The 27,918-nt window shown below is 37.1% G+C and overlaps 2 protein-coding genes across 12 annotated transcripts in view; both read left to right on the top strand.

Annotated features, from left to right (window-relative positions):
• The first annotated feature begins 738 nt into the window (after window positions 1-738).
• On the top strand, window positions 739-6,377 carry LOC139968867 (uncharacterized). The gene is made up of 2 exons (XM_071973454.1): window positions 739-1,218; window positions 2,309-6,377. The coding sequence occupies exons 1-2, from the start codon at window positions 805-807 to the stop codon at window positions 4,757-4,759; spliced, it is 2,865 nt and encodes a 954-aa protein (XP_071829555.1). The 5' UTR covers window positions 739-804; the 3' UTR covers window positions 4,760-6,377.
• Window positions 6,378-9,590: 3,213 nt separating this feature from the next.
• Window positions 9,591-27,918, top strand: part of LOC139968840 (uncharacterized) — a 105,010-nt gene continuing 86,682 nt past the window's right edge. For 5 of the 11 annotated variants that reach the window (XM_071973433.1, XM_071973411.1, XM_071973393.1 and 2 more), the window contains exons 1-11: window positions 9,592-9,733; window positions 12,105-12,232; window positions 15,360-15,919; window positions 17,694-17,818; window positions 18,416-18,486; window positions 20,569-20,650; window positions 22,190-22,348; window positions 22,944-23,061; window positions 24,317-24,367; window positions 25,571-25,648; window positions 26,804-26,860. In XM_071973433.1, coding sequence (XP_071829534.1) covers window positions 15,365-15,919; window positions 17,694-17,818; window positions 18,416-18,486; window positions 20,569-20,650; window positions 22,190-22,348; window positions 22,944-23,061; window positions 24,317-24,367; window positions 25,571-25,648; window positions 26,804-26,860 — 1,296 coding nt within the window. In that variant the 5' untranslated portion in view covers window positions 9,592-9,733; window positions 12,105-12,232; window positions 15,360-15,364. Of the gene's footprint in view, window positions 9,734-12,101; window positions 12,233-15,359; window positions 15,920-17,693; window positions 17,819-17,883; window positions 17,940-18,415; window positions 18,487-20,568; window positions 20,651-22,189; window positions 22,349-22,943; window positions 23,062-24,316; window positions 24,368-25,570; window positions 25,649-26,803; window positions 26,861-27,918 lie in introns of those variants that run through there. The other 6 variants (XM_071973423.1, XM_071973385.1, XM_071973343.1 and 3 more) reach the window with 4 other exon arrangements.

Below are 27,918 nucleotides of genomic sequence, written 5' to 3'. Positions count from 1 at the left end.
TCTACAATTTAATGCTCTATACCAATATATACCCACTGCAGATTTCTTCGCATGAACAACATAGATTATCCTTGGATAATTTCCAACACCATTTGACCTTGACAAGTTTGTAATGTAATCTAGTTATGATACTCAACGTGTTGTTTTCTTTTCTGTGATGTAATGTTTGTATTTCTTTTGGTTATGTTATACATTCGGGGAGTGTGCTCTCGTCAAGCCAACCAAGGTTCTTTTTAGCACATTCCCTTTTTTCACGACATGCACTGTTAATCCGATGTTCTGTAACTGATTATTTTATGCTACGAAATGAAATGAAAGTTTCACGCTTGTTGTTGTTAAATAAATATTATTTTTATTTTGTATATGAGGAAAAAGCCTAATGGTTCGTCGCTTGTAAACAAACCTTCTCACTCAGTAGTAAACAATTTTCATAAGCTGCTCCTGGGAGGCCTCAATTGACCCAATTTTTGCATCACATGTACTTCCATTCATGCTCTTCAACATGCAATCCACTCAAAAAAACATATCATTTCTTTTTTCTCCTACTGCATTTTGGCACTTTTCATGAGCTAGGAGAACATTGGGCCGATTGATATAGGCTCTAATATGCCACCCTAATGCTTATAAATCACAAAAGAAGAAGCGGAAGAAGAAAACAAAAATAAAATGAAAGAATGTGTAAAAGTAAGTTGGCCTGACGATTCGATCCTAGCAGGATCTTCTTCAAAGGCTAAATGACAAGTGACACACAGGCTCTCTAGTGGACAAGCAGTTTGTTAACAGTTTTATTTTATTTTGAAAAATATGAAAGAGTGTAAGACAAATGGGGAAGTTACATGGAGTATGCTACCTGCACCAAACTTTTGTATGGTAAACAAAGTCTCAATTAGTTCGTTAGCATGTTTTGTAGCAAAGCTTGAACCAAAACAGCCAAGACAAAATGACCACATAAAAATCCGGTATGATTTTACCAGAGAAGACACTGTTTTACAATTGACGTATATGATGTCTTCCGGCCGTGAACATGCTGACAGCGAAAGAAGGGAAGTTGAACAGGAATCCGATGCGACTATTATTTGCCGATGCACAAATGTTTGCAACCGTGCAGTTGGTAGAGGATCCTGTCCGTGCCTTCGAAACGATCGCTCATGCAGTCGACTTTGTAAATGTGGAACAGCGAAAATGGGCTGTAAAAATATGCAGCAAGATCAATCATTAGTAATTCATGTAAAGTGAAATTTCAAAAGGCTACGTGTAAACTTATTAATCATTTTGACTCATTGTAGTTTCGTGAAATAGGTACCAGTGCACAGTGTATCCACAAACCAAATGCCTGCAGAATATTACATTTACACTCACACTCACAGACTAACTTTGGCAAGTTAGTCCTAAATTTTGGCTCATTAGCGGTACTTATCCACATGGTTCTCGTTATCCGAACTGTTTACCACTTTTTTGGTAAAAATAGTAGCGTACCTGGAATTATTATTCATATACAGTACGTCGGTCAAAACAAAGAGCACCATGTTGATACTGTAACATTTTCTGTAATTCTAAACAATTTGCCAAAAGTAGAATATAACTAGGCCTAAGTTCGAAGGCCGAAGGTACTGTAGCCTTCAAGCTATAGACAGCTTGTTGACAGTTTCTTGAGGATAAAAGCCGCTGATGGTCACAAAGTAACATTGATTAAGCCTTTTTCTTTTCGTAGTGTAAAATTTGTTCCAACTGTAAATTTTCTAAACAAACAACATAGCTAAGTCTTGTCTGGGAAATTCTCATGGCAGAGTACCCACAGTATTGTAAAATACATTCTAGGCCTATTGCTTTAGCTGAATGCTTAATTTTTGGAGAGTCGTTGCAAAATGTGTTACGTATTACTTTTTAGTAATGAATTGCAAACAGTTCAATTTTTTTGTACTTTCAGTAGAGCATAGACTGATAGTCTGATACCTATTTATCCTACCATTAAACAGAATTTTATTTCCCTGTACTGATTCTGCAGGAAGCCTATAGCCCATATACAGTACCTAAGGTGATATAGGATATTTCTTTTGCTAAGGATTTGTCCATTTGAAAACAATTGGCAAATTAAGACAAAGCAGGACCAAAAGTTTTGATTTCACATTGTGAGGCATTGTACTTTCAATCAAATATGGATTATACAGCAATCAGTCCTCTAGCATATGTTGATTTTGTACCTGAAAGTTTGCAACAAATACAATAGATGACTTTAAGAGTGGTCTCAATGAGAACATTTACACAACTTTATCTTCATAAACAGAGAGCTTTTTTCTACTACTTTCAGGAGCTGCCAGAAGCTTATGGTATAGCCATACAGCCAGACAATGTAGGAGAAGAGGCAACAACCCAGAAGGAAGTACCTCAGACAAAAGGGACGAGAGGAAGGAAAAGGAAAAGAGGTATTGCTGGGAAGAAGCATGGAAAAGCAAGGGCAAGCATTTCAGAGATGCAGTCCTGGTTTACAAAGAGTAATTCTGGGGAATATGCATTTTGTCATCTCTGTGGATGTGACATCAAAATTGTTCATGGACAGACAAACTTGCTGGAACATGTGCAAAGTGAAAAGCACGCTCGACAGAGTCGACATCTGGGACAGAATGAAAGGACTGAGGAGCACAGGCAGGGAAGATATTTGGATGATAATAATCTGGAAGAAATACCTAGATTCAAACCATGGCTTCGCTTGAACAAAATCACTGGTAATCCGTATTGCCTGTACTGTCGATATGAGATATTGCGATGTAAGTCACAGGAGGATTTGGAAAAGCACAGAGCATCTCGGCGGCATCTCACCTCCGAGAAGATGACCAGATTAGAAAGAAAAGGTTTAGGTGGTCATCTGAACTACTCCCAGTTGAATGATAATGAGATTGCCAATGAGGGTGGGACGTTAGATTCAGATAATGATAATGAAAATTTAACAGGAAACAATCCACAGGAGACAGAACTGTTGGAAGAGAGGCAGGAGAGAGATGCACCTGAAGAAATAGATGAGGTAGGTGAAAGAATTCCACTCTTTCTCTCCACTGAGAACATCTCCAAGCAAGTAAAGGAGACGGAGGCTCAAGTCGTAAGTTTCATCGTGGAGAATCGTGTCCCCCTGGGTGTGACAGATGGCCTAGTCGCAATGTTGAAGAGACTGCCAACAGCAGGCACGGTTGTGGAGGTCATGGAACTTGGAGAAGAGTTTTCTCGCAAAGTGATAGCACAGACCACCGACGATCTATTGAACAAATTTCTCATCGAGCACTTAAAGATGACTCTATTTTCAATCGCGGTCGACTATCAGACTGACCGATCAGGTGTCACATATTTAGGGATTTTTGCAGTTTACTGCAACGTGCAATTTGAAGTCCAGCTTGTGCTTTTTGATCTGGTGGAATTGAAAGATCGGTCAGCAGAAATGATTTTCGTGAAACTAAAAGAGAGCATGCAGTCCAAGGAGGATAAGGGGATTCTTCTAGGAAACTGGGTCGGTTTTTTGTGTTATAGTATAAACATTCCATTTAACGTAATGGTGCCGCTAATGGATATGGTGAAGCAGCAGTACCCTTGGGTGATGCCAGTGGTGTCACCCTGTCATATGGGAGATATTTCCTTCACTGAAGCCGTTAAGCATCTACCTCATCGGATCGAACAAGTATGTCAGCTTATACACGAGCATTTTCTCTCAGGACCGTTGGCCGCCTCCTTCCTTAAATATGGCAGCTTCGTCGCAAGTAGAGATCACCGGATCCTAGCCGGCCAAAACTTACCGTGGTCGACTTGTAACGAATTCGTGCAAAAACTACTAGACCAATGGAAGATGTTGACCATTTATTTCACCGGCGTGGAAAAGCTCAGACCTGAGAGCGAAAGCAGAGCCATTTTAGAATTCCTGGACGATCCAAGGATGAAGGTCCTCCTGACGATGCTCCGATTCTTGAGTGGCGTCTTGGTCGACTACCAGACCAAGGTGGGAAAGGAAGAGCCGATATTTGAGCACGTCAATGACTACACGGATGATCTGATCCGTACGATTGCCAATCACTTCATGATACGAGATACGGTCATGGGTATGGAAGACATGAGCAGACTTGATGTCAGTGATGAGGCTAGCTATCTCCCGCTGCCTCAGATTTATCTGGGATTTGAAGCTTCTGGCGCCCTCGCAGCTTCCATGGACCAAGGTCAGCAGACATTCGCAGACCCAGTCGTTGTCGAATTTCTTTACACCGTCCGAGAATTTTACAAAGAATTCATCCGCAATCTGCAGACCAGTCTTCAGTTTTGTAGGCCCCTTTGGCGTTTGGGCAGAGTGGTGGATCCTCACAATGTAGTCACCACTCATTCGGCATCTGATTCCAATGGAGACGTCTTAAACTCATTTCTGGCTTCCGATCTGGTCAATGTTAAAAAATTTGATGAAGAACTGCAGGACATTCAAAACATGACATTTCCAGATTCTATGACAGAAATAACGCCCCCACTTAGTCGTTGGACCCATATCCTGAATTCGTCAACAGAATCATTTCATAATGTTAGGAGGGTCATTTTATTTTTCTTCTCTCTCCCATTATCAAGTAGATCTACCAGAAAGATTTTTGAATCACTTAAGGAATGGAACATCAATATTGGGATAAGATTGCAAATGGCAAATACAGGAGAGTACTTAAAAGAGAATGTGTTTATCAAAGAATTGTTTGAAGGGCATTCTCTTGAACAGTGCAAGAAAGAGACAGGGATGAAGTTCTGATTCTCTTGAGCAATGCCAAAAACCAAATGAATGTAAACACTGTGATTCTGTTAAGCAATGCAAATCCAAAAGAAAGTAAACACTTATTCTGTTTAGCAATTCAAAACATAAAAAAGAAAAGAAAACAGGGATGAAACACTGAATCTGTTAAGCGAAGCAGAAAAGAAACAGGGATCAAATAATGTGATGCTCTTAAGCATTGCAATTAAGGTAGAAAGGGATGAAATACATATTCTCTCTAAAAGATAGGCCAAACACCAAACGAATGAAAACACTGATTCTGTTTAGAATCACTGCAAAACATAAAACAAAAAAAAGGAATGAAACACTGAATATGTACAGCGATGCAGTAAAGAAGCATTGCAAAATACAAACAAAGGAATGAACATCTCCCCTATTTTCCGTTGAGCTATAGAAAGAGAATCAATTAAGTACAGAAATGTTGGTATCGACACTATTTCAAAAAGTGTGTCAGTTTGCCTACGTACTTTGTGGACTCCAGTGCTCGTGAACTAAACAATGTTAAACATTGCAAAATAAGAAGAAATAAAGAAAGTCTAAAACTTGGTGAAAAAAGAAAAGCAAATTGGATGATCTTTGATGGTGACCAAGTTCTGCTGCATTTCATCTCAGAGGCATCTACAAATTACGAAAATATTTAAATGATAAGGCAACTGAACAAATTGTACATTCTTTTATCACTTCAAGGTTGGATATGGGCAATTCCTTACTCCTCGGTCTTCCACATGAAGGGATTCATAGACTCCAATTAATCCAAAACTCAGCTGCACGTATTGTAACTCATTCTCATAAGCATTGTCATATCCACCCTGTCTTAAAAAACCTGCACTGGCTACCTGTAAAATATCGTATTATGTATAAAATTCTCCTTATTGTTTATAAATCACTTAAAGGACATGGTCCAATGTATATTTCTGACTTATTACATATTTATGTCCCCTCTCGTAATCTAAGATCCAGCTCTCAATATTTATTATCTGAAATTAAGTCCAAAAATTCTTGGGGGGATAGGTCATTTATTGTTTCTGCCCCTCGCTTATGGAACCAACTTCCCTTAAAAATCAGAAAAACATCTACTCTCTCTAAATTTAAGAAGAGCATAAAATCCCACATAATGACAAAAGCTTTTATATAATCCTGTACCGTTAAGTTTTTCTTCTGTCATTGTTTTGTATTATTCTGTATTATTTGTATCATTTCTCATTGTCAATTGCGCCATGAACATTCTTTGAGTGGTGTGTGCGCATTATAAGTCTTATTATTATTATTATTAATACTATTTCTGATTTATGAGAGTGGTTACACCGCTGTTCTCAAGATTTTGTGGACTGTCTTTTATCGTATATTTGGCAAACTTGAACTTTCTTTTCCAGGTTTGTTGTGACCACTTACAAGGCATGTAAGTAGATGTGGTACATACTATGCCATTGTTAAAATGAAATAAACAGAACTAATTTTTCACCTTGAATGTCCCAGAAATTCCAGAACAGATCACTCACAATTTTTGTCAGTCTTTGTTATGAAATAGTAGTTTGCATTGTTTTATATTGTTGGAGAGAATCTTGTTGTTTTATTCATTTAATCAAAAGAACAATTTTTTAAAAATATTAAACATGTATTATATGCGACAAGCCTTAAAACTTGCCAATCTCTACCAGCACTGGTTAGTTAGTTTTAACATCTGGTTACTGTAAATCAAACAAGTACAGTTGGGTTTATGATCGGTGAAAGCCAGACAGCGATTCCATGTATGAGTTGTATGGGGCATTTGTACGAGAAGTGTATATTCTAAACTGTGAATGATGTTTCATAATTTAGATAGAACTTAGAAGGAGGTAGTACCAATAGTATACTAACTACAACAACTATGAAATGTTTCAACATTCTTAGTGGGAAATGTAACAGAAATAGTGGCATGTAGAGATGACTTGTGACTTTTCATGGAAAATTAAAAAGGTCTGTGAATTTATCTGCATATATTAATGATTGTTTATTATACTAAATTCAAAACAATTTGATCTAAGTAACATACATGCCATTTTCAAGTTTGTCATTTGGTGGGGTGGGGTGGAATCCAAAAAGCAGTATGTCTAATTGGACATAGAAAAATGTCGTACGGGACAATTTTTCTGTATTTTCCAAAATAGATACACTGTCAGATATGATCCATATCCAATACATTTTCCATCTTCTGTACCAGCATTGAACCAAAAAATAGTGATTTAACTCATGGATGTAAGCTATAGTCTCAAAAAATTTGTCATCATGTGCATGTACTGTACAAGACATCCATAAAACATGGCAAATTTGTCTGCATTCTCAAAAATGGAGAAACTGTACAATTCAGGTTTTGATTGTTCTTTTTACATTTTAATTGACAAGCAAACATATGATTATCATGTATCAAGTTACTATGCATCTACTGCGAAAACTGGAATTTTATGGCATTTAATTAACGTTTAAAGTGAAACTAATACAATTCATGAAACTGTATAAAATTATTAAGAATTGGCCAACGTGGAAATCATTCATAAATGGAAATTGGTATGGACTTGAAAGTTTGCATACTGCACGAATTTGAACAAATGAATTACTGCACAACAATAAATAATAATATTGCCAATTATAATATTGTTTTGACTTTTAATGTCACTTTGTTTACATTTGTTGACCATTTTCAAATGATTAGGTTTGTAACATGAACTGAACATACATGCATGATTAACAAGTTGGAACAAACACTATATTTAACATTGAATATGTCATAGTTTGGCTCTACAGGCATTCATTGAGAGAGAACTGACCTCTGTGACCAAGAACATGATGTGGAATCAACATCAAAATAATGTCCCAGGATGTCCTGGAACAATATGGTCACCTTACTTCAAACAAGTTTTGCAGTGTCTGAAAGATATATGGAAGCAGGCACACTGAATAACATTATACCCTAATCAAGCGATTGTTTCCAAGGTCCCTACATTTCTCTATGCAAGCATTGTCCTCATTGATTAGGTTTAGTGATATATGATAATCATAATATTTACGTTAAACTATTGGGCTGTAACATGATAAGGTATGTATATTAAACTGCCAATACGTGTAGCCACGTAAATAAGCAATTCGAAACACCGTAGGCGTATCAAGATGTTCGCTAACAGCTCGCTATTTTGAGAGCACAGCTGCCCCGATACAAAGGAAAAGAAAAATAGGACTTGGATTTCAAACATATTTTCAGACGTTTATGCACTGTAACTGGTATATCACCCAAAATATTTGAGCCTGTAGCTAAAGTGCGTCAACTGTTACAATTTTGGAAACACGCCCTCTAATTTTAAGAGTTCGTTACGCGCTCGTTTGGCTTCACGATCCACAGCCATATGTCGTAATTCAGCACGTAACACGTTACTGCAGATGTTGGGAAGGGAATGTACCGATTTCTAGTCAGAAGTAGCTAATAATGTTCCTTGGTAGTGTACGTAACGGCAATCGCGGACGCCGGCGTAAAATCACCAATGTGGAAATAATTGGTAAATAAAGGTGGGAGTTGTGGGAATGACCATGTAGTGTATAGTGGCCCCTGCAGATCATCGTTCAAAACGCAATGGATATATAATGGCACATACATGAAGTAATAAAAGAAAAATCGTAACCCTCAAGTCCAAGACATTTGAATGAAATATTCGGAAATAAGGAAATTAATTAAATATGTGAGGGATGCGAAGTACCGTTCTCAAATAATTTGAGATCGACAAACAAGTTTATTTCTGTAGATACCCCTAAAATATAAATGGAACAATCCAACCGCGGAAATAAGACACTTGATCCCAAATGATATCATTTAACTAGCACCAGGGTAGCTCGTCTGTATGTTTGTGACAAGCTACTGGTCTTGGTGTACGTCTGAGTTTGATCTGGCGGATTAGGGCATCTGTTACTACAAGAAGGATATGAATTTTTTGCACACTAGATTGCTTTTGATATTCTAATCACCCGGCCCAATGACAGACCTATGGGAACAAGCACGCCCACACCATAGATCGGAAGCCCATCTTCTGCCCGACTCCTCGGTGAGTGGGATTGTGGCGCTTGTACTGCTGCATTAGTGCTTTATCAAGAAGCAATCTAGCTGTGAGTACATCAAGTCATAACATGCCTCATCGACCTCATCATCCTAGCAGTAGAGCTGTCATCTTAACTTAGTTTTCATTTCGATGTTATCTCACCACGTCACTATAATGACAATTCTAACCATGGCTTCCTCCCCATTCCCCGTCCTCCCTCCTCTCCCGATCAATTATCCCTCCTATAGCGTTCCTGCTTCTCCCTCCCCACGTCATTTGGATAACGCGTGGAGTGCGTTCCTTCGTGAATGTCACTCTATTACACATTTCCCAGACGGATCTAATGAGTGGTGTATAGAAAATTTTGTGGTATAAATATGCCTCAGAATGCACCAATTGACATCTATATATATTTTTAAATTTAATGATAGTTTTTCTCCAAAACCACCTACTTGGAAATATCCCAGCTGGGCCCCGTAGTCATCCTTCTAAAAACTCCTGGTTCCACTACTGTTTCCTTACCACCCAGGCTCTTTCACTAACTCTCGTGTAATTCTAACAATGTAGCGCGTAAAAAGTGTACGAAAAATCTGACGTCATCAATGTGTACAAAGTGGTGGCTAACATTACACCGTACCTAAGTTTAGTTATTGCATAACTTCATATACATGCTGGGATGGTTTGCTTGTTCAGGCTAGTACGAATATTTTTATGTTATTGCATGCGATGTTGTACTTTCGCACCATAACAAATTAGTGAACGCCATTAATCTATCTGTTTAACACTGATAGCGAACTCACACAAATTAAAGTTGAGTTTCCCAAAGCAGAATCGTGCTGGTGATTTCACGAGGCTTATCGTAGCTTCTACTGGGACTTCAGTTATCGAAAAGGTGAATGTTGCATTAAATGAAATCATCTGCAACAGTAGGATTGGAACGTGTATCATCATGCAGAGTGAAGGCTTTCTGATATAGGCCTAGGCCTATGCTAATTGAAACTGTCTTGACTCGAGCTAGGCCAGGCCTTAGTGACCTAGGCTAAGACCCGAAGCGGGTAGTTCACCAGAATTGAATTGAAGCCTAGCCATACAGTATAGTCAGTATTGCGAAGTTCGCCATACTGCGAAGATCGGCCACCCTTAAGAAATACACGATTTCACCATGAAAATCTACAGGAAGAGTAAAATTTCACCAAAAAGTACGAAGCTACAGTTATTTTCTCTCCAAAATGACCCGTGTGCAAGAAATTACTTACATATTTGTCAATAAAATGACGAAGATCTATGAAGTCTGTTATAATTACTGAAAAAGCAACTGCGCCCCCAATTTTATCACCATCGCCACACTGTGGGTTGCGCGTCCGAACTTCGCAATACTCTAGCAAGAAATACCAGTTCCACAATCACGAAGAATCTTCTTGGAAAACAACGTAAAAACAGTTTGCAGGAAAGAAAGTTTGGCCGTGTATCGTACTATAACAAAATTCTCCCACCATATGAAGTATATTTTCAAATGATTTACACCAGAAGATTTAGTTTTGGGGTGTTTTAAGTCTTAAGTGGCCGAACTTCGAAGTCACCATCCTACAGTTACAGTTAGGCCACACTGTTAATTTCTCACAATTCTTACATACATGCGTAGTCTAACTTAAGTCCGTTTAACTTGAGCTGTGATACATATTCCGGTCTAATTGTTAGTCTTAGGCTAGTAGTATGAAATAAGGCAAGGCATAACCAGTGGCAGTAGAACTGGGCCTAAGTAAAGTTTGTGCAAACATTATGCAAAAACCTTAGACTAGGACTCGCCAGTTGTCACCAGGATTCTATTTAGCAAACAGTTACTAATTTTAGGCCTAGGCAAGTACTAGACAAGTGGTTTAATAAACAACCCAATGTGTTTTGTCTAACATTTCACAAGTTTATAAATTATATAGGAACTAGGATAGCTTAAGTACAGTATGCTTTTTGGTTAGCTAGAAATTTTGCATATTTTCATTTGGAAATATAATTTCATGCCATTGGCAAAATAAGTATAACCTCAAGACCAACCTTCAGAAGATGCTAAACCACTTTTAAGTTTTAGCTGGAATCATTTCATTCCCCCTGAGTCAGTGTGTTAGGCCTAAATTTAACAATGAATGGTTTATTGCAATTGACCTGAAACATGTTTGAGATTTTAAATGGTCTAGGACTTTATTTATTCTAAATTACTGTATATTTGATCTGACCTTAAGAGTGTTTCATATTTTCAAACCTTTAATTTATGACTTTAAAGAACTGAACCGCATTTTCTTTAAATACCACACCAACTAAATATTTTTAAGTGATCCAGGCTAGCAATTTTCTTCCATGTATTCTTTTAAGGAGAATTATTCATCACTGAAGGTTGAATTTGAAACAAGGATTATCAAGTTCCAGGTCAGACCTTGATAAATTTTATGACACACATAAGCATACAAAGCCCTCATCTATCTATCCTGACCTCTAGGCATAGTGCAATCACCCCCCCCCCCCTTCTCCACATCCGGCAACTTAATCGACCCTGTGCTCATGGCCTGACACAACTCAAGATTATGATGATGTGGAAACCCCCATGAAAGCAAAAGACTGTACAAGGAAACCTAGATCTGCATGATAAAATCAGGGGTGTTGAATAATGAAAACTGCATCTTCAGTGATATTATATGATTTTAAATATAGGGCCCAGTCAACTGAGTACTTTTATTGTCAACACTTCAGTACTTTCAATCTTGCTGGTTTATTCAGAAAAAGATTTACATCTGGAATTTGGTTTTCTTTTTTTTTCAACAAGTTACACATTACCTTCAAGGAGATAGTGTTTTGCATTAGAAATGATCATATACTGTACATCATGTAGACGGTTGTTTTCAAAAATTAACATCACACCCCTGAAGCTTTATAATTTGGCTATAATTTAGTTCCAAATAAAATTTGTGTGAAGTGATAAACTATGTGCAGTTGCTATTCTTCATTAGTCAGAGTATCAGATGAGGACAAGGTTCAACTGCCTGCTTCAAATGAACACATCTGGTATTTTTCTCACGCTTACTTCTGTAGGTCTACGGTGACTGTACCTTAGAATCGATCGCTTTATCTTCTTGTTCTTACCTCTTCCATCAGTGTTTTCAACTCATCAGTTTTTAACTTGTTCAACCAAAGTTAATTCATGTGGCATTTATAGATAATAATAATTTGATACCCATCCAGTTCCACTGCCTTACATTCTTTACTCTTTCCAGCAGTGTTTCAGCCTGTCAGTTAACTTGTCTCGACCAACTTGAATTCTAGTGGCATTAAGAAGTTTTGACTCTGGAAAGCTAGATGAAGCTGAAAATAGTCTTCTTTCAATAATCCTCTGGATTCTAAGAAGGTAAGTTTACCAAGTGTTAAGTGTTAAAAGCCTACATCAGATTAAATTTGTGAGAAACAAACTTTTCTGTATTGTCTGAACAGTAACATAAGAAGAACAAAAGAAAATTGCAAAAACCTCGTTTATTGTCCAGAGTTACTTTGGTTCTTCCAGAACAATAACAAGAATCACTTATGAATAATTATCAATTTACCATGTTTGTTTAATACGGCCATTTATTTCAGAAAACGTGCAAATAACATGACGTCTTAGCCATCATATTGTTGATTCTAGTTGCACTTCTGTTTTAAAGGTCACTGTGGCTTCGAGGACAGTAACTCACTTTGTGACTTACCATAGTGGCCTTTCTTTGACTAAGGTGCCTGGTGGCCACATAATCCTCTTTTCAACTAGAGGTGGTAATATACTGTATGGTAAAACTCTGAAATTAAAGGCATCACCTGCAGTTTCTTTCTTTGAACCTCTCAATATGTTATCTTAAAACATTTAAAGGTGGAATGAAGATGAGCTACAAGAGAGAGAGGGGGTGGGGGAGGGGTGGGGGGTTCTTTAGGTTGTGGATCTATTTGGAAGGATAGCTGAATTCCTAGATCTAGATAGATTGATCTACAAAAGTATGGGCAACTGAGACTAGTTGTGTAACTTTTACAGCATGATGACTCGCAACATGCAAATTCAAGAGCGCAAAATACTGTATGTTGAATATTTGTCACATTTAACTAGGCCTATGATGCAATTGGCTAAACCTACCCAGTAAAATGTTACTAAAAAATGGGACATTTATACGAGGGTTACCGCAAAAACAACTTGCTAGATTTCTGGAATTATATGGAGAGTTAGAACCTTGTTGGGAGGAGGTATAGTAATTTTTAAACTTGAAAGTAGAATATTTTCAAATATGGGGCTGATTGTGTATGACACAGGTTGACTTGTTTCTCCATATATACTTGATAGTGATGATTTCTTTCGAGTAAGTTTAAAGTCCAGTCTGAAGCAAGTGTGAAGTCAGGATCAAGTCAGAAGTTTCTAGACATCCTAAAACTGAATTACTTAGTTGTGACTTAATTTTCAGTCTGACTTAAATTTCCAAAGGACTATGTGGGACATTGTGGGACATTGGACTTCTTAATTGTCTAGTGCTTACCATATAGATCTATGCTGGTGTGGGTCTGTAATACATGTCACAAATGGTTATATGCATACTGTATATTGTACTCTAAAAAACAGCAAACCAATGTCAGTTCGATTAACGTGACCAATTGGAAGGCAAAACTAATAAGAAGTGAATGACATAGTCATAGCATTGCTGCCATATCAAATCTTTTATAGTACTCCATTTCAGGCACGTGTACCCAGTACATTGTAAATTGTAATATCCTGAGATGCATCCTTCCTTGTTTAGTGGAGTTGAAGTTGTTCCATGTTTTTCAGATCTATGCTTGTATGATATTAAAGTACTGTGCAGTTGCTAAAATTGTCTGAAGTGTATTAATTGTTGTAATCATTGCCAAGCATGAGACAGCCATGATATGTACAGCATGTTTTAGCTGGATGCTCAATATTTCACCCACCCTCGCCCTGTGTGTATCAGCCCATATGCTCAGCATCAACAATTGGAATTTGATCATATTGTAGCTCAAGTTTGTTTACAAATGCTAATAGTTTGTTTTGAAAGTAAAATGTAAACAGCTGTCTCATTGAAAGAGTGAGAGAATGAGTATATAGTTAATTTTCCTTCTTATATTATTTAATGCGATGTCATATTTTAAGGTAAATATTAAATGCACACAAGTAGGTCTTTATAGGAAGAGACCTTGATCAATGTCGGAAGAACACCTCAACAATTCATGGCATATACAGCATATCTGTTCATCAGGAAGTAATAAAAAGACATCACAGAACAAGAATAGGCACTGTTCAACCACATGTAATGGTAAAAAATCTTCACTATATCTGCATTAAAAGTAAAAATGAAAGATTAACTAAACCATTCATGAAACATGCCGCCAGGGATTACATACATTGATGTCACTACTCCCTTGCCTGTCTGTATTTAATGTAATTTTTCCTGTGCCTGTGCCCTGTACCTATATATGATCCTATAAAAGTCAATAACATTTTAGCACTGTTCTTTCTTGTACCCACTTGTGGTCACCACCCATATTCATCTTAATCTGGAATTAAAGGCCTATCATTCCGAAGTGAAACATGGATAAATTTCTGAGGAATTTTGTATCTGGAAATATCAAATTGAGTTTCTGTTCAGGTGATGATGAAATGGTGCATTGTGATTAAAATCAAATTATGGAGAATTGTTTCTGGTTGCCCATCATACAACCTGGTCTTACTTGTTAGTTACATTTAATTTGTTTGCCCAACATATGTACATTGCAGGAGAGATGTGTAGGTTGGGTAAATGGAACACCAGTTTCGGGCCATTAAACCTCCCTACAGGTCAATTGTGGGCCTGCCACTATTTTTTATTCATGATACTTTCTCCAAATTGATGGATGGTGACCCCATATTTATCATTTTGGGGGTATCTAGTTTCAATGCAACCTGAATTTGATATGTACAATTAGACGTAAGCCATTCCATAGCTGACTTTGGTCATTCGAATTGATTGTCTCTGATGCCTAGACGAATATTAAATATTTGCCTGCTGATTGGAGGCATGTAGGGAAGAATATATTGTTGCATGTACAGTAAATACGAACAAGTGCAATTAAGTCTTGGGGACCTTTTACAGCAGTTTGATAGGTCTATGACTGCCTAAGTTGCAGATTTGTGTATGAAGTGCACTGTAGACCCAGTACTGTACATATTCTATCAGTAAGTTTTGGTGTGGTTTGACCGGTACTGTTGCTGGCTGTCTCAGTAATGTTAAAAAACTACAGGTTCTATGGTACATTAATGCAACAAAGAAATTACATGGTGTCTGTTTGAACTGTTTCTGTATTTGATGGTGAGAAAAGTTACACCATGCTATTGCAACAGGCTGCATTTTTGCAAGTTGGCTACCTAAAATTCACAAATTTAGATTCTTTGAAGAACGAGTGATGAAATTCCACACTGTGTCGTGATGATTATTTGAATTTTTGTACAAATATTTGTTTTCTCAAACAAGATAGAATGAAAAGTGTGAAGTCAGAGCAAGGAAATTACCGGGCACAGCCGAAGACGAAGAAGAAGAGTTCTATACCAAGGCTGCAACGAGAGAAGGAAAAGTTGCCGTTCATAAAGCAGAAATCGTTGGATTCCACTTTCCTCGTCGATTCTCAGCTACCCAGTATAAGTGAAGACGACGAAAGTTTGGTGGAAGGTGAAGGAATTATACCGGGAATCAACAACTCCCACGATGGTAGCGATAGCGATTGGTTGTCGGGTAACCTTGGAAAGGCAAACTTAAAATTGACCGGTGACTCTTGTAACAAAGCAAATACAAATGATTTGATAGGAGAAGACGGCTGTGATGGAAACGGCGAAAAGAATCTCTTGGATCCTATCTGTTCAGCTCGGACCAAAGGACGCCACCAATCAGGCAGTAGCCTGGGAAGGTTGATAACAGAGGAGGATCTGTTGGACACCATCTTCTTCTCTTGTGATGAGCACAAAACTGGCAGAGTGCCACCATCCGTACTCCTCGAATACGTTAAGATGATCATGATATCTTCCCATCTGGATGGCGTAAGTTTGATTTGAATAGTTTCTGGTGTATTCTTCTATGTTACGGTAGTAGTTTTCAGATTTGGATTTGGATATGCGAGAGACATAAATTATGGAAGGAGGATGTTTAATACAGCCTTTTTGGCACACTGAACATGCTGTGTGGATAGAGCTCTAGGCTCTAGCCACTTTGAGCACTGTGGAAGTAAACATTGTCAGTCCTTCCGCTGCATTCTTTAGTGTGAAAATGAAAGCTGCTGAGTTTGTTTGATGTGATCCTCAACATTTTATCGCCCAGACATCTCTTACATAATAATTATATATAAGTCACAAGCAAGAATCAAATTCAGACTTTTTCGTCTTTCACTCAATCTTTATTTGATATGAAAATTAATTTAGCACTTGCAACTATTGACCTACATTGTTTATGAGATCTGAGATGTCAAACAGCATCAAAACTTTCACAAAAAGCCAATCAATGAGATGACTTAAGTTGAATCATTACCAAGACCTTACATGATGCTCACCCCCTTCCCCTCCCCCCCACGCCCCTTTTTATAAATTATAAAGATGCTTGAGAGTTTTATTGTGGCATAGTATTTAATCAAGTTAAATTCTTAAGAGCACATTACCCACCTTTCATACAATGTATTCTGTGATATATATCACAGACTACATGTTAGCATATACTGTATTGCTAACTCATAAGGAAGCATGCAGTACATTATGATTAGGAATGAGGAAGGAATAAGAAGGCAGAAGGGCGTGTGAGAAAGTCAAACAATTACAGATCAGAATAAAAACAGTACATAATGAAAGGTAAGATTAGGATGAGAAAGAAAACAAAAATACTTGACAGGCGCCAAGAAAAATATCATAAATGTTAAAGCAGCTAAATACATCTTAATTGGTAACCATGCATCTATGTATGAACAGTATTAAAACAAAAATCAAGAAACAGAAAAATGTGCACTGTTTACTTCATTGATGAAATTCTCACATAAAATAAAAGAAGTTTGTCTACATGTAGAGTAATAATTTAATATGGCCTTGTTTAAATACACTTAAAATGTGTACATAGCTCTAGGCTCTAGCAGCTTTGAGCACTTTGGAAGTAAACTTGATCACAATTGCTCAGTCCTTCCGCTTTGATGTGAAAATGAAAGCCACTGAGTTTGTTTGATGTGATTCTCAACATTTTATTACCCAGACATTTCTTTCATCATAATATAAGCCACAAGCAAAGATTGCATTCAACTTCAAACATTTTTTTTCTTTCACTAAAGTGTAATTGATATGAAAATTAATTTTGCAATTAAAGCTACAGGTCTTCATTGTTGATGAGATTTAAGTGTCAAACAGCTCACCAACAATTTTCAATAAAGAAACTCAAGAAGATGTTTTCAGTTTCAGTTTACACATTACCAAGACCTTTGATGATACTCAACCTCCCCTACTCCTCCTCCCTCCCCCTCTCCCCCCTCCCTCCCTCCCCCTCCCTCCCTCCCCCTCCCTCCCCTCCCTCCCCCTCCCCCTCCCTCCCCCTCCCCTCCCCTCCCTCCCCCTCCCTCCCCCTCCCCCTCCCCCTCCCTCCCCCTCTTATAGTGATTTAGATGTTTGTGATTTATTTGCTGTCTGTGTAGTATCATTTGTCAAGTTTAACATTCAAGAGCACATTACCTACTGTACCTTCCAGTCCAGCATCCAATACAAACCATCTTTTTGATTCAGGTATGACTAATTAAGTGGCAGTAAAATTCTCATGTTTATTCTTTTCCTTTCCATATGTTTGTAGACGCCCGTAATTGATGAACTGGCTAATATGTTGGATCCAGCAAGTATGGACATAGCCATCGATCTACACACATATCAGAGTGCGATGGCCAAATGGATAAAAAATATACAAGAAACCAAACCCCAGTGAGTAACTTACAGAGAGCTCTCATACCTATGCAGCCCTTATGTATGATCACATTGATCTTCACACATATCAGAATGTGATGGCCAAATGGCTAAAAAATATACAAGACACCAAACCCCAGTGAGTAACTTACCTGGAGCTCTCTTACCCATGCAGTCCTTATGTATGATCATAGGAGCTATTGATGACATTTCAAACTTGGTCAAATTTCTGAACTTCTTTATATTTTTTTACTAAGGAATGTTTGTTCCATAAATGTATAATTACTGGCTAAAGGCAAAGTTACTCATTCGACTGATCTAAGGCGACTTACCGGTTGTCATGCAGTAATATCACATAATCCTTGTAGGTATATGTGTGTGAGAGGCAAGGGGTTGGAGGGGGTTAGAGGAATTGTACCCCATTCCCACAAATCACCCCCCCCCCCAATCTTTCATCTCAAAGATCATGTATTCCAGCTTCATACATCCTAAGTTCATATTTTTGTATTTGGCTGCAAAAGTACTGCCCCTATATAGTGTAGTGATGGAGAAAGTTATGAGCAATAATGTACATGTTAATATCATTACATAAATTTACATTATTTCTCTCACTAGAAAATTAATAGATTTATCATCATCTGAGGATGAGTCTTACAACGTTCCACCTCTTCTTCCCCAGGATCAGGGTAAGTACAATGGTAATTTAGTCATAAATTCTGACATTTCTGCATTGATCAGTGACAGGAGATATATCTGATATCTGATATCTGTCTGTTGAAATCTCAAAACTTGGTCAAAACCATGGCATGATGAAATAATGCTTGAATAGGTGTAAGTCCATTTTATGCTACTTGCAGACATATAGAGTAAGATTTATTGCTAAATTATTTCATATTATTGAATTGATATCAATGAATGTTAGCATGTGATTATTCCTGTGCTTTGGTCGAGTGGAAATGACTTTAGCATTAGAAGCAATCAAACTGAGGATCAGGGAGGTCGTAGGTTTGACTTCTGGCTGGCCAAAGTAAGGCGGCCCAGGTGTCTCGTCCATGAGAAATCTGTGGCTTTCCAATCTGAAATGATTTTTCAAATTGTGAAAAATCCAAAATGAGCTAGAACTATATATTGGATAGCCACCCGACAATGAATTGTAAATAAATAAGCTATTCGGTTCCTCCCACATGCATATGAGGCTGATTAGCATGGTAAACTAATACTGCTATGGTGATGTCTGAAGCCTTCAGCTTCTGCACATAGTGTTGACTCAGTTCTTCCATTCTCTGTTTTGAATGTATACTTTAGTTTGTGCATTGCACTGTGCTTGATTGAGGGAGTCATAGCTAAAAGACTGTTAGCCTAACCATATAGTCCCAGCTAACTAAGTAATGGTATAGAAAGTTATTCAAATTGAAATGAAAAAAGTTTACGAAAAAAGGAAATGATTGTTGGATATGGCAAAGCTATCCAGTAATCTAGAGAAGTTCACAACCCATTTGACACAAGAATAAAGGCAATGTCCTACCAATGGTTGATACAAGAAAGTTTAAATACCAAGGAGCTCAATGGAAGTGTGTTTGACAGCTGAAAACGCACCACCGATCGTATCAAATAACTGCCTTCCAGGACTACATGATATAGAAGTGTTGTGATATAAATTGTTAGCACAGTATGTGAATTTTAATTCTCATAATTTTCAACTGAAAATTTATTTTAATAGTGTGAAAATATTCACTCCCTCAACTGCAAAATTTAAGTTGGGTATTAGTTAAGTTTTTTGTATTAACTAAGTTTTAAATTTTCTACCTGTAGATCTAAACAAATTATCTAGGTAATAACCCAGTATATATTTGCAATTTCAAATAAACTTCAATATGGATTTTTTTTTACGATATTTAATATAATGTAGAGAAATGTTGTTCATGAATTTCTTGTTTAACAATGGTGGCATTGTAAGACTTTGAACTGTAAGCACACTTAAGTTTGAAATATTACCGGTATCTAGTAATGTGAAATTTCAAGCTAAAGTTTGAAATATTACCGGTATCTAGTAATGTGAAGTTCCACACTTAAGTTTGAAATATTACCGGTATCTAGTAATGTGAAATTTCAAGCTTAAGTTTGAAATATTACCGGTATCTAGTCATGTGAAGTTCCACAGTTAAGTTTGAAATAATACCGGTATCTGGTAATGTGAAGTTGCACACTTAAGTTTGAAATATTACCGGTATCTAGTAATGTGAAGTTCCACACTTAAGTTTGAAATATTACCGGTATCTAGTAATGTGAAGTTCCACACTTAAGTTTGAAATATTACTGGTATCTAATGTGAAATTGCATGCTTAAGTTTGAATAATACCGGTATCTGGTAATGTGAAGTTGCACACTTAAGTTTGAAATATTACTGGTATCTAGTAATGTGAAGTTCCACACTTAAGTTTGAAATATTACCAGTATCTAGTAATGTGAAATTGCACCCTTAAGTTTGAAATATTACTGGTATCTAGTATATGTGAAGTTCCACACTTAAGTTTGAAATATTACCGGTATCTAGTAATGTGAAGTTCCACACTTAAGTTTGAAATATTACCGGTATCTAGTAATGTGTAATTGCACACTTAAGTTTGAAATATTACCGGTATCTAGTAATGTGAAATTGCACACTTAAGTTTGAAATATTACCGGTATCAAGTAATGTGAAATTGCACACTTAAGTTTGAAATATTACCGGTATCAAGTAATGTGAAGTTTTCCTACATCTCCCTCAGTACTACCTTCACCAATCGAATATGCCATCTTCGGCTATGGAAACAGCACTACAAGCAGTAATGATGTGACTGGAAGAGAGAGGTTAGTGTCATTTACATTACAACACTTTTTTCTTTGAAATGCTCAATTGAAAGTTGAAGAGCACCGTCTTGCGTTGACCAAGTTGGTTTAAGAAACTTAAATGTGTTTGCAAAGTGTATGGTATTCACAGCCATACTGCACAGTGGAGCAGGTGTTTTTTTATGTAAGCATGTGGTATTGGCACACAGTGTTAGCATGATTATTGAAGAGTGCTAAAAGTTTTTCAATTTACTTACTGGAAGTATGAGCATTAGTGACCATTATTTATAGTTTTAGCAAATTTGGTGGCAATGAATGATAACCTTTAAATAGCAAGGGCTTTATTTCTGTATTTAGGTTGTACTTTTCTTGATATACTGACCAAACCATGTAATGTTCACACCTGATTTGGTAATCACCAGTGAGTAACGAAGAGGTCCGGTTTATTTTGTACCTAATCCTAATGACATTACAGACCATATCTGTTCCAATATGGAAACTTCTGTCACACAAATAAAATGGTTTTATTTTGTTTTTTTGCAAACTTTGTGTCTAATTTCATCATTCCTTGTGTGACTTTGGTAAGCAAATATAGTTTTTAATTTCATCAAGTGATAAGGGTGCTTTACCAGCTGATTGGAATAATGTGAGAATAAACCCGAACATATATTGTTTGTATTGAACAATGCAGTAATGCTTAATGAGGCGATCTTGTTTGTAGGTTGTCCACTACTATATGTATCGAAACAACGTTTGGTCACATTTGGTCAAATTTTCACCCCTAGTATGCCATCCAGGCTCAGAGCATGTTTGTCCAACTCTGTTGATGACAGAGAGATTTAATTGTGTATGTTTACCCATTTGTTGGACAGTTAAGGATTTTTTTTTGGGGGGGGGGGAGGGAGTGGGGTGGTAGAGGTGGAAGGAGGGTAGTAGCTGATCTAGCATTCCGTGATGAAGTCAACATTTTACCAATTTAGTATACTTTAATTATTAGGGACATCACAACAAGTTAGTATTTAGTAAAATTACTAACAATTTGAAAATAGCAACAATTTTTTGTTGTTGTTGGTTAGTGAACACAGGATTAAAGGTAATGTTCTCTTACCAATCCAGCCCTAACTTTGTGAGAATCCTAGATATCTACTTCCTTTCTGGGGGTGGGGGTGGGGTGGGGAGGTGGCAATCTGCAGCCACAGTATATTCATGAAACCGGAATCACAACCCAGTTTTGTTGGATTCAATTCAGAAAGTTGCAGGGAAAAGATTTTAAGAGAAATAAAAAGTAATTTATAAAAAAGCTCTTGTTCTCTGACCAGTGCTGTTGGTTGCCCTATCAGACTTCCATTTCCAAGTAGCTTATTGGACAGATTTGATTTATTCATACTATCCAAGCACGACAGTTTCAATAATAAACCAACTAATAATATGGCACTAGAACAGAAATAAATTAACTGAGAACCTTTCTCCAATCTTTGCCACGATCATTGATAATAACTGTCTTTCTGCAAACAAATACTGATGAAAATGATGAAATATGATGTTACTGAATATTCACAGTCGGGAAGCAGACCTCACTAACGAGCTGGAATATTTCAAATTTCAAGTTAAGAAGCTCTCCGACCAGAACTCCAAACTCCAGAACCAGATGGAGAGTACAGAGGAGAACAACTCGCAACTTCTGAATGAACTTGACACGGTTCAGAAGAAACTTAGAAGGTTGGATTATTAATTCTGCTTCTGAAAGAAGATTGATCTAATTTGGTATTTTCGTGGCAAGTCACGAATGAAATCACTTTGTAGGCCTAATATCTATATATGTATTATGAGCTTATGAGAGAGTAACTGGAAAGTGAAATTGTACGTGATATTATCGAGGAGTTCACTTGTAACATCTGAGAGATATGAGAGATTCTGACTGTTTTATAAAATCATGAGATATTAGAGATTATGAAATATTAGAGGAGATGATATGAGTCATATCCTTGGCGCTGCTAATAATGTTCTTTCACCACGTACCAGTGAATGTGTTTGATTATTTGAGGTGTAGGCACCAAATTTTTGTCAGTGAGAGCTATCAGCTAGCTAGACATTAAGGCTTCGTACATAAACTGCAACATCTGAGACCATATTAACTTATGTCCAAACTGTTATCACTGTTATCTGTGTCACCGTTAGCTGTGTCACCATTATCTGTGTCACTGTGTCACTGTTATCTGTGTCACCTGCCTATTTGTTTTGATTTCTGTCTTTTAATATCAATATCCATCATTTTAAACATCAAAATACTTTTTTATTATTAAATATCTTTCAGTTCAGAGCTTATCTCTCACAGAAGCATATCTATCAGAGAGCAGAACAAGGAACTGCAAAATGCAATGTCTACCATGGAAATAAGTAACATGGACACAGAACAAAAGTACCAAGTTGTCGTGAGTACCATTACTTGAAATTGCCTGATCGCTCTCCCCTATCAAGCCCACACATGAGCAATCTCTGATCGAGCCACAAACCATTTAATTGCCTAAACTGTACATCTTCTTCAATGGAAAACTAGAAAATGAATGAAGAGTTACTATCTTCCTTTACAGTAAAGAACTGTAAATAATTTAACAACTTGTTATTCAGTGGAGCTTGACTTTCGACCTCAAAATGTAGCCTACACAAAAAATAGCTTCATACAATGATAAAACCCAGAAAGCGTTGCCGTTTTTTTTTGTGATTCTGTTTTGGATGTGTTCAAAGTATGATAGGGAAGCAACAGTAGAATGAAGAATATAAAGGCCTAGTTAGAGTATTCAAAGTATGGTAGGGAAGCAACACTTGAATGTAGAATATATAGGCTTAGTTAAAGTATTCAGAGTATAGTAGGGAAGCAACACTAGAATGTAGAATATATAGGCCTAGTTAGAGTATTCAAAGTATGGTAGGGAAGCAACATTTGAATGTAGAATATATACTTAGAGTATTCAGAGTATAGTAGGGAAGCAACACTAGAATGTAGAATATAGTTAGATTATATTCAAAGTATAGTAGGGACGCAACACTAGAATGTAGAATATAGTTAGAGTATTCAGATTATAGTAGCGAAGCAACACTAGAATGTATAATATATTTAGAGTATGCAGAGTATAGAAGGGAAGCAACACTAGAATGTAGAATATAGTTAGAGCATTCAGTGTATATAAGGGAAGCAACACTAGAATGTAGAATATAGTTAGAGCATTCAGTGTATATAAGGGAAGCAACACTAGAATGTAGAATATAGTTAGAGTATTCAGAGTATAGTAGGAAAGCAACACTAGAATGTAGAATATAGTTAGAGCATTCAGAGTATAGTAGGAAAGCAACACTGTTCTCATTCATTCTTAGTATTCCACGCTGCAAGTGGAAAAATCCCATCTTAATATCTTTCCCATAACTTGAGATAGGGTTGATGGAATGTAACCTATGTTGGCTGATAGTTTGGAAAGTTGGATATTTATTTACTAGCAAGATCATGGCAGAAAGGTCTGACCAAGTAGAATTATTTTAAAAATTGAGTGTCACTTGGAAAACCTACACAGGATATATTTGGTTGTACCAACCGAAATTTATTTGTTATTGACTAACTGGACAAACTTTTGGAGGTTATTAATACCAGCTTGCCATTACTCTCTGTATTTTCTTGGCTTGTTTACCATTAAGGTTGAAGAGAGGGATGTGTTACAATTGAGGGTAAAGAACCTGATGGAAGAGGTATGTATTCAGAATAACATTCTTTTGTTATCAGTATTGTTTCATGATGGTCAAGCCTGCCTATAGACAAACCGTCCTCCTCAAATGCACTTGAGCATTAATAATTTGTTACTGGATAGCACAAACTACCCCAAGTACTGCCATTAGGATCCATCCTTTAGCGCACCTAAGTAATTGACCAGCCACCATTTGATTGTAAACACAAATGCTTTAAAGGCCAGCACTACTTTTGTATGTGAAGACAAATTTGGCTTGACCACTGAAATAGTACACTGTGTGTTTATTCATGAATTTGTGCAAAGAAGTGTTCCGTATGGCTGGCGTTACCAAGTTGGGTAGATATTCAGTCTACCCCTGTTTGGCCCAAAACAGGTGGTATTTGCCATAGGCAGGGAAGATTGTCATGTTATATGGAATTATATTTCATTATTGCATTGACTTACGAACATCACAATAGCCACATCAAGTACAGATACTTGTCACATATGTGTTCAACAATGTGGAAGAGTACTAACTGTAGGATTACACGTACGTTGTGAGGAATGTTTTTGTGTGCGATATTTCCATAACTACAATATTTCTGTTCCAAGTTTCCTTTTTTTTTTTTCATGGAAGATTGGTTTAAATTATCGCATGTTTTTACTTCTTCCTGATGTTTCTTGCTATATGGGATCTCCAGCATTTCAGCGGAGTACGCTGTCGTATCGGTCCTAATGTACGTGGTCTGTACTTTCTACAGAGCTCTGAGGCAAAGTAGCATGATTGTGTGAAATTGCGAACAAGCATGCAAAACCAGTCTGAATGCATATTCATCCCGACACGCTCGGCTATTGACCAGTTAAAAGTTCCATGTTCAGTTTTGCCGTTTTCCAAACACTCTTTAGATAAAAAAAAATTATGGTGCTCTACACAGTTTGACTTCAACCTTGTAAATTTGTTTCAAACGATCACTTTTCAATAATTACAAACAAGATAGTATCTACTACAAGTGATGTGCTCAAGGTACTGTTACTGGACTGCAGTCAGAGATTACAACTTGTAAAGTTTTGAGGAATTAGATAAGGCCAACGTGACAGCCCTGTGTTGATTTTAGGTGTGGCTAAGGAGCCTTGATATGTAATGTATGACAGTGATATGTCATTTATGTGAAAGTTATGGCCATATGTGAAGGGGAAAAAAAAACTCTTAAGTTTTTTGTTTCAGATTGAACAAGCCTATTCTGACATTGATGAAAAGAAATCGACAATTGATGAAATGCAACAACTAATGAATAAATTAGAGGTCAGTTGAAGTGTAACTTATTACCATATTAATTCTGGTCATGGCATCAAGAGATCCACCCCCCTACCCTTGCCCCCAATCATCATTCTGACATATCTTCCCAATACCAATGGAATTTGAGTTTTGTAAACAGTTTGTTTCAAATACGTATTTGTGGTTGAAGCATGACTTTAGGCAAAATTTTAATTTTGATAACTTGCCGAGCATTATAATAAGAAACACATCTATGAGTTCAGGTTGTATTTCTACAACACTTTTAAGTTTTGAAAGGTGATCCTTTATACAGCTGAGGTTCATCAATCTAAAAAAGTGACTGGGCTATACAGTCTAATTCACAGACCGTTAGTTCAGTTCCTCAGAAGCAACAAAATACGTAATGTGGAAAAACCATTGGACGATTATGCCCTTACATGACATGTTCACGATCTAAATTTGTCACAGACAAATATGGTGCTCAATGCCATTCATGAGTGCTCTGTTGTTGATAACAAAATTCTTAGTGTGAACGCTAGCCTACTCAGGATCGCACCCACACAAATCGTGATCTCACTTTAGGGGAGTATCCTGACCCTACAGAGAACATGCTTTGGTTGAGTTTTGAGAATTTATTAAAAATAAGGATTAATATCAATGTTTAGGTTTGCACTAAGGAACCATCATGATCATCACCACTACCATCGTCATCGTCATTGTCATCATCATCAACATACCCACCACCATTATCACCACCATCACTACCATTATCACCACCATCACCACCATTATCACCATCACCATCATCATCACCACCATCATTGTCATCACCATCATCATCACTATCATCACCATCCGATCTAATCAATGATCATCATCATCAATTAGCCTTAAAGGAGCATTCCAGAGCATATTTTTAAGGTGAAAATCTTGAAAACGAGAATAACTGTAGAAACATGACTAGCACTCATTTATTTTTTTCATTTTCTTAGACTATTACATATCAAGAATTAACTGCTGCCATAAATCATCCTGTAATGAGTTATGCAGTTGACTGCAGTCCTGTCATTCTGTATAAATGTACTGCAGTGACGCTTATTTCAGTTCATGGCAGGAAGCTTTATTATCCATTGCTAGATATGTTTTCAGCTTTTCCTTGGTTCATTTTTGTTTCCATGTTAGAGAGAATTTCAGGTGACTCAAGAGAAACTGGCCCTGCAGAGTGTAGAGCTTGCCGAGGTGAGTGTGACTGCTATGTCAGACAGGGGCGCTGAACAGTTATAAACAAAAGCCATGTTCACATTTAATAATACAAGGAGGATCTGTTACTGCAAGGAGGGGGGGGGGGATTAAACTTTGCAGTGTGAATGATATCGTACCCATGATCACACCTCTTCACAATCATGATCTCACTTTAGTGAGTATCCTGACCCTGCGCTGGGGATCAAGATGTGTGAAGGCTGAAGGATCCTACAACAGGAGATTTCTGATAGCTTGCCCTGGTCACATAAACACAGACCAAGGAGAGTCTAAAGGCTGCGGGACTGTTTACTAAATAACTAGCTGAGTACCATTGAGAATTGTCTCGTGTGCAAAATGTTCTTTTGTTCGACCTTGATCCAACACCGGTTCTCAAATGTGGACACGCTTGGGGTCAACTTTTTTACTTCATCAGGAAAAACACTATTCTGATTCCCCTTGTGTTTCCAAGTGTGAAGAAGGCCTAAGAAAAGGTCAAGTCAACATGAGCCTAGTGAGAAGTTTATCCAAGAGCAGCCAACCCCTTTTGATTTCAGGGGCCCTTTACCTTATAAGACTTTATATATTGCTGAAAACACCTAGCTTAACCTGGGGTTGTTGAGCAATTGGGAAGGTGGATCTTACGTTTCTAGCTTGTGATCGCAATTACCGGGTGGATGATGATTCATCAGGCTGCTTTAAAGGAGCAATGAAATGCGAGAGTATGAGGGTTAAAGGAAGTAAATTCTAACTTCAAGGTATCAAAGAAGTGGCTAAAATTGTCAAATTATCAATAAACAAACACACATTAACACCGATAACATAAAAACAAACTGTAAGACTTCAAAATGGTAACTACAGTTGTTCACATGGGATAACTCACCTGAAGTGCTTTGCATATTCATGGTAATGGTAATGCTTGATCAGTACTTAAAACACTTAAGTGAATATATATATTCAAGTCAAACACAAGCTATTTTGATTTTGAAAAGAAAATGGCTTGAAGACCCTTGACTTTTGAAATTTGTCACAAAAATGTAAAATGTCAGCAGTAGTTT

Source organism: Apostichopus japonicus, chromosome 1, assembly GCF_037975245.1.
Source record: "Apostichopus japonicus isolate 1M-3 chromosome 1, ASM3797524v1, whole genome shotgun sequence".
Lineage (NCBI taxonomy): Eukaryota > Metazoa > Echinodermata > Holothuroidea > Aspidochirotida > Stichopodidae > Apostichopus > Apostichopus japonicus.
The sequence above is the reverse complement of the archived record's forward strand: the minus strand, read 5'-3'. Positions and strand labels throughout refer to the sequence as shown.

Bases quoted from the DNA above. Each gene is read 5' to 3' on its own strand.
- LOC139968867 (XM_071973454.1), top strand. From the start codon at position 805: ATGAAAGAGTGTAAGACAAATGGGGAAGTTACATGGAGTATGCTACCT. The intron at 1,219-2,308 runs GTAATTCATGTA...TACTACTTTCAG, and splicing joins TGCAGCAAGATCAATCATTA to GAGCTGCCAGAAGCTTATGG.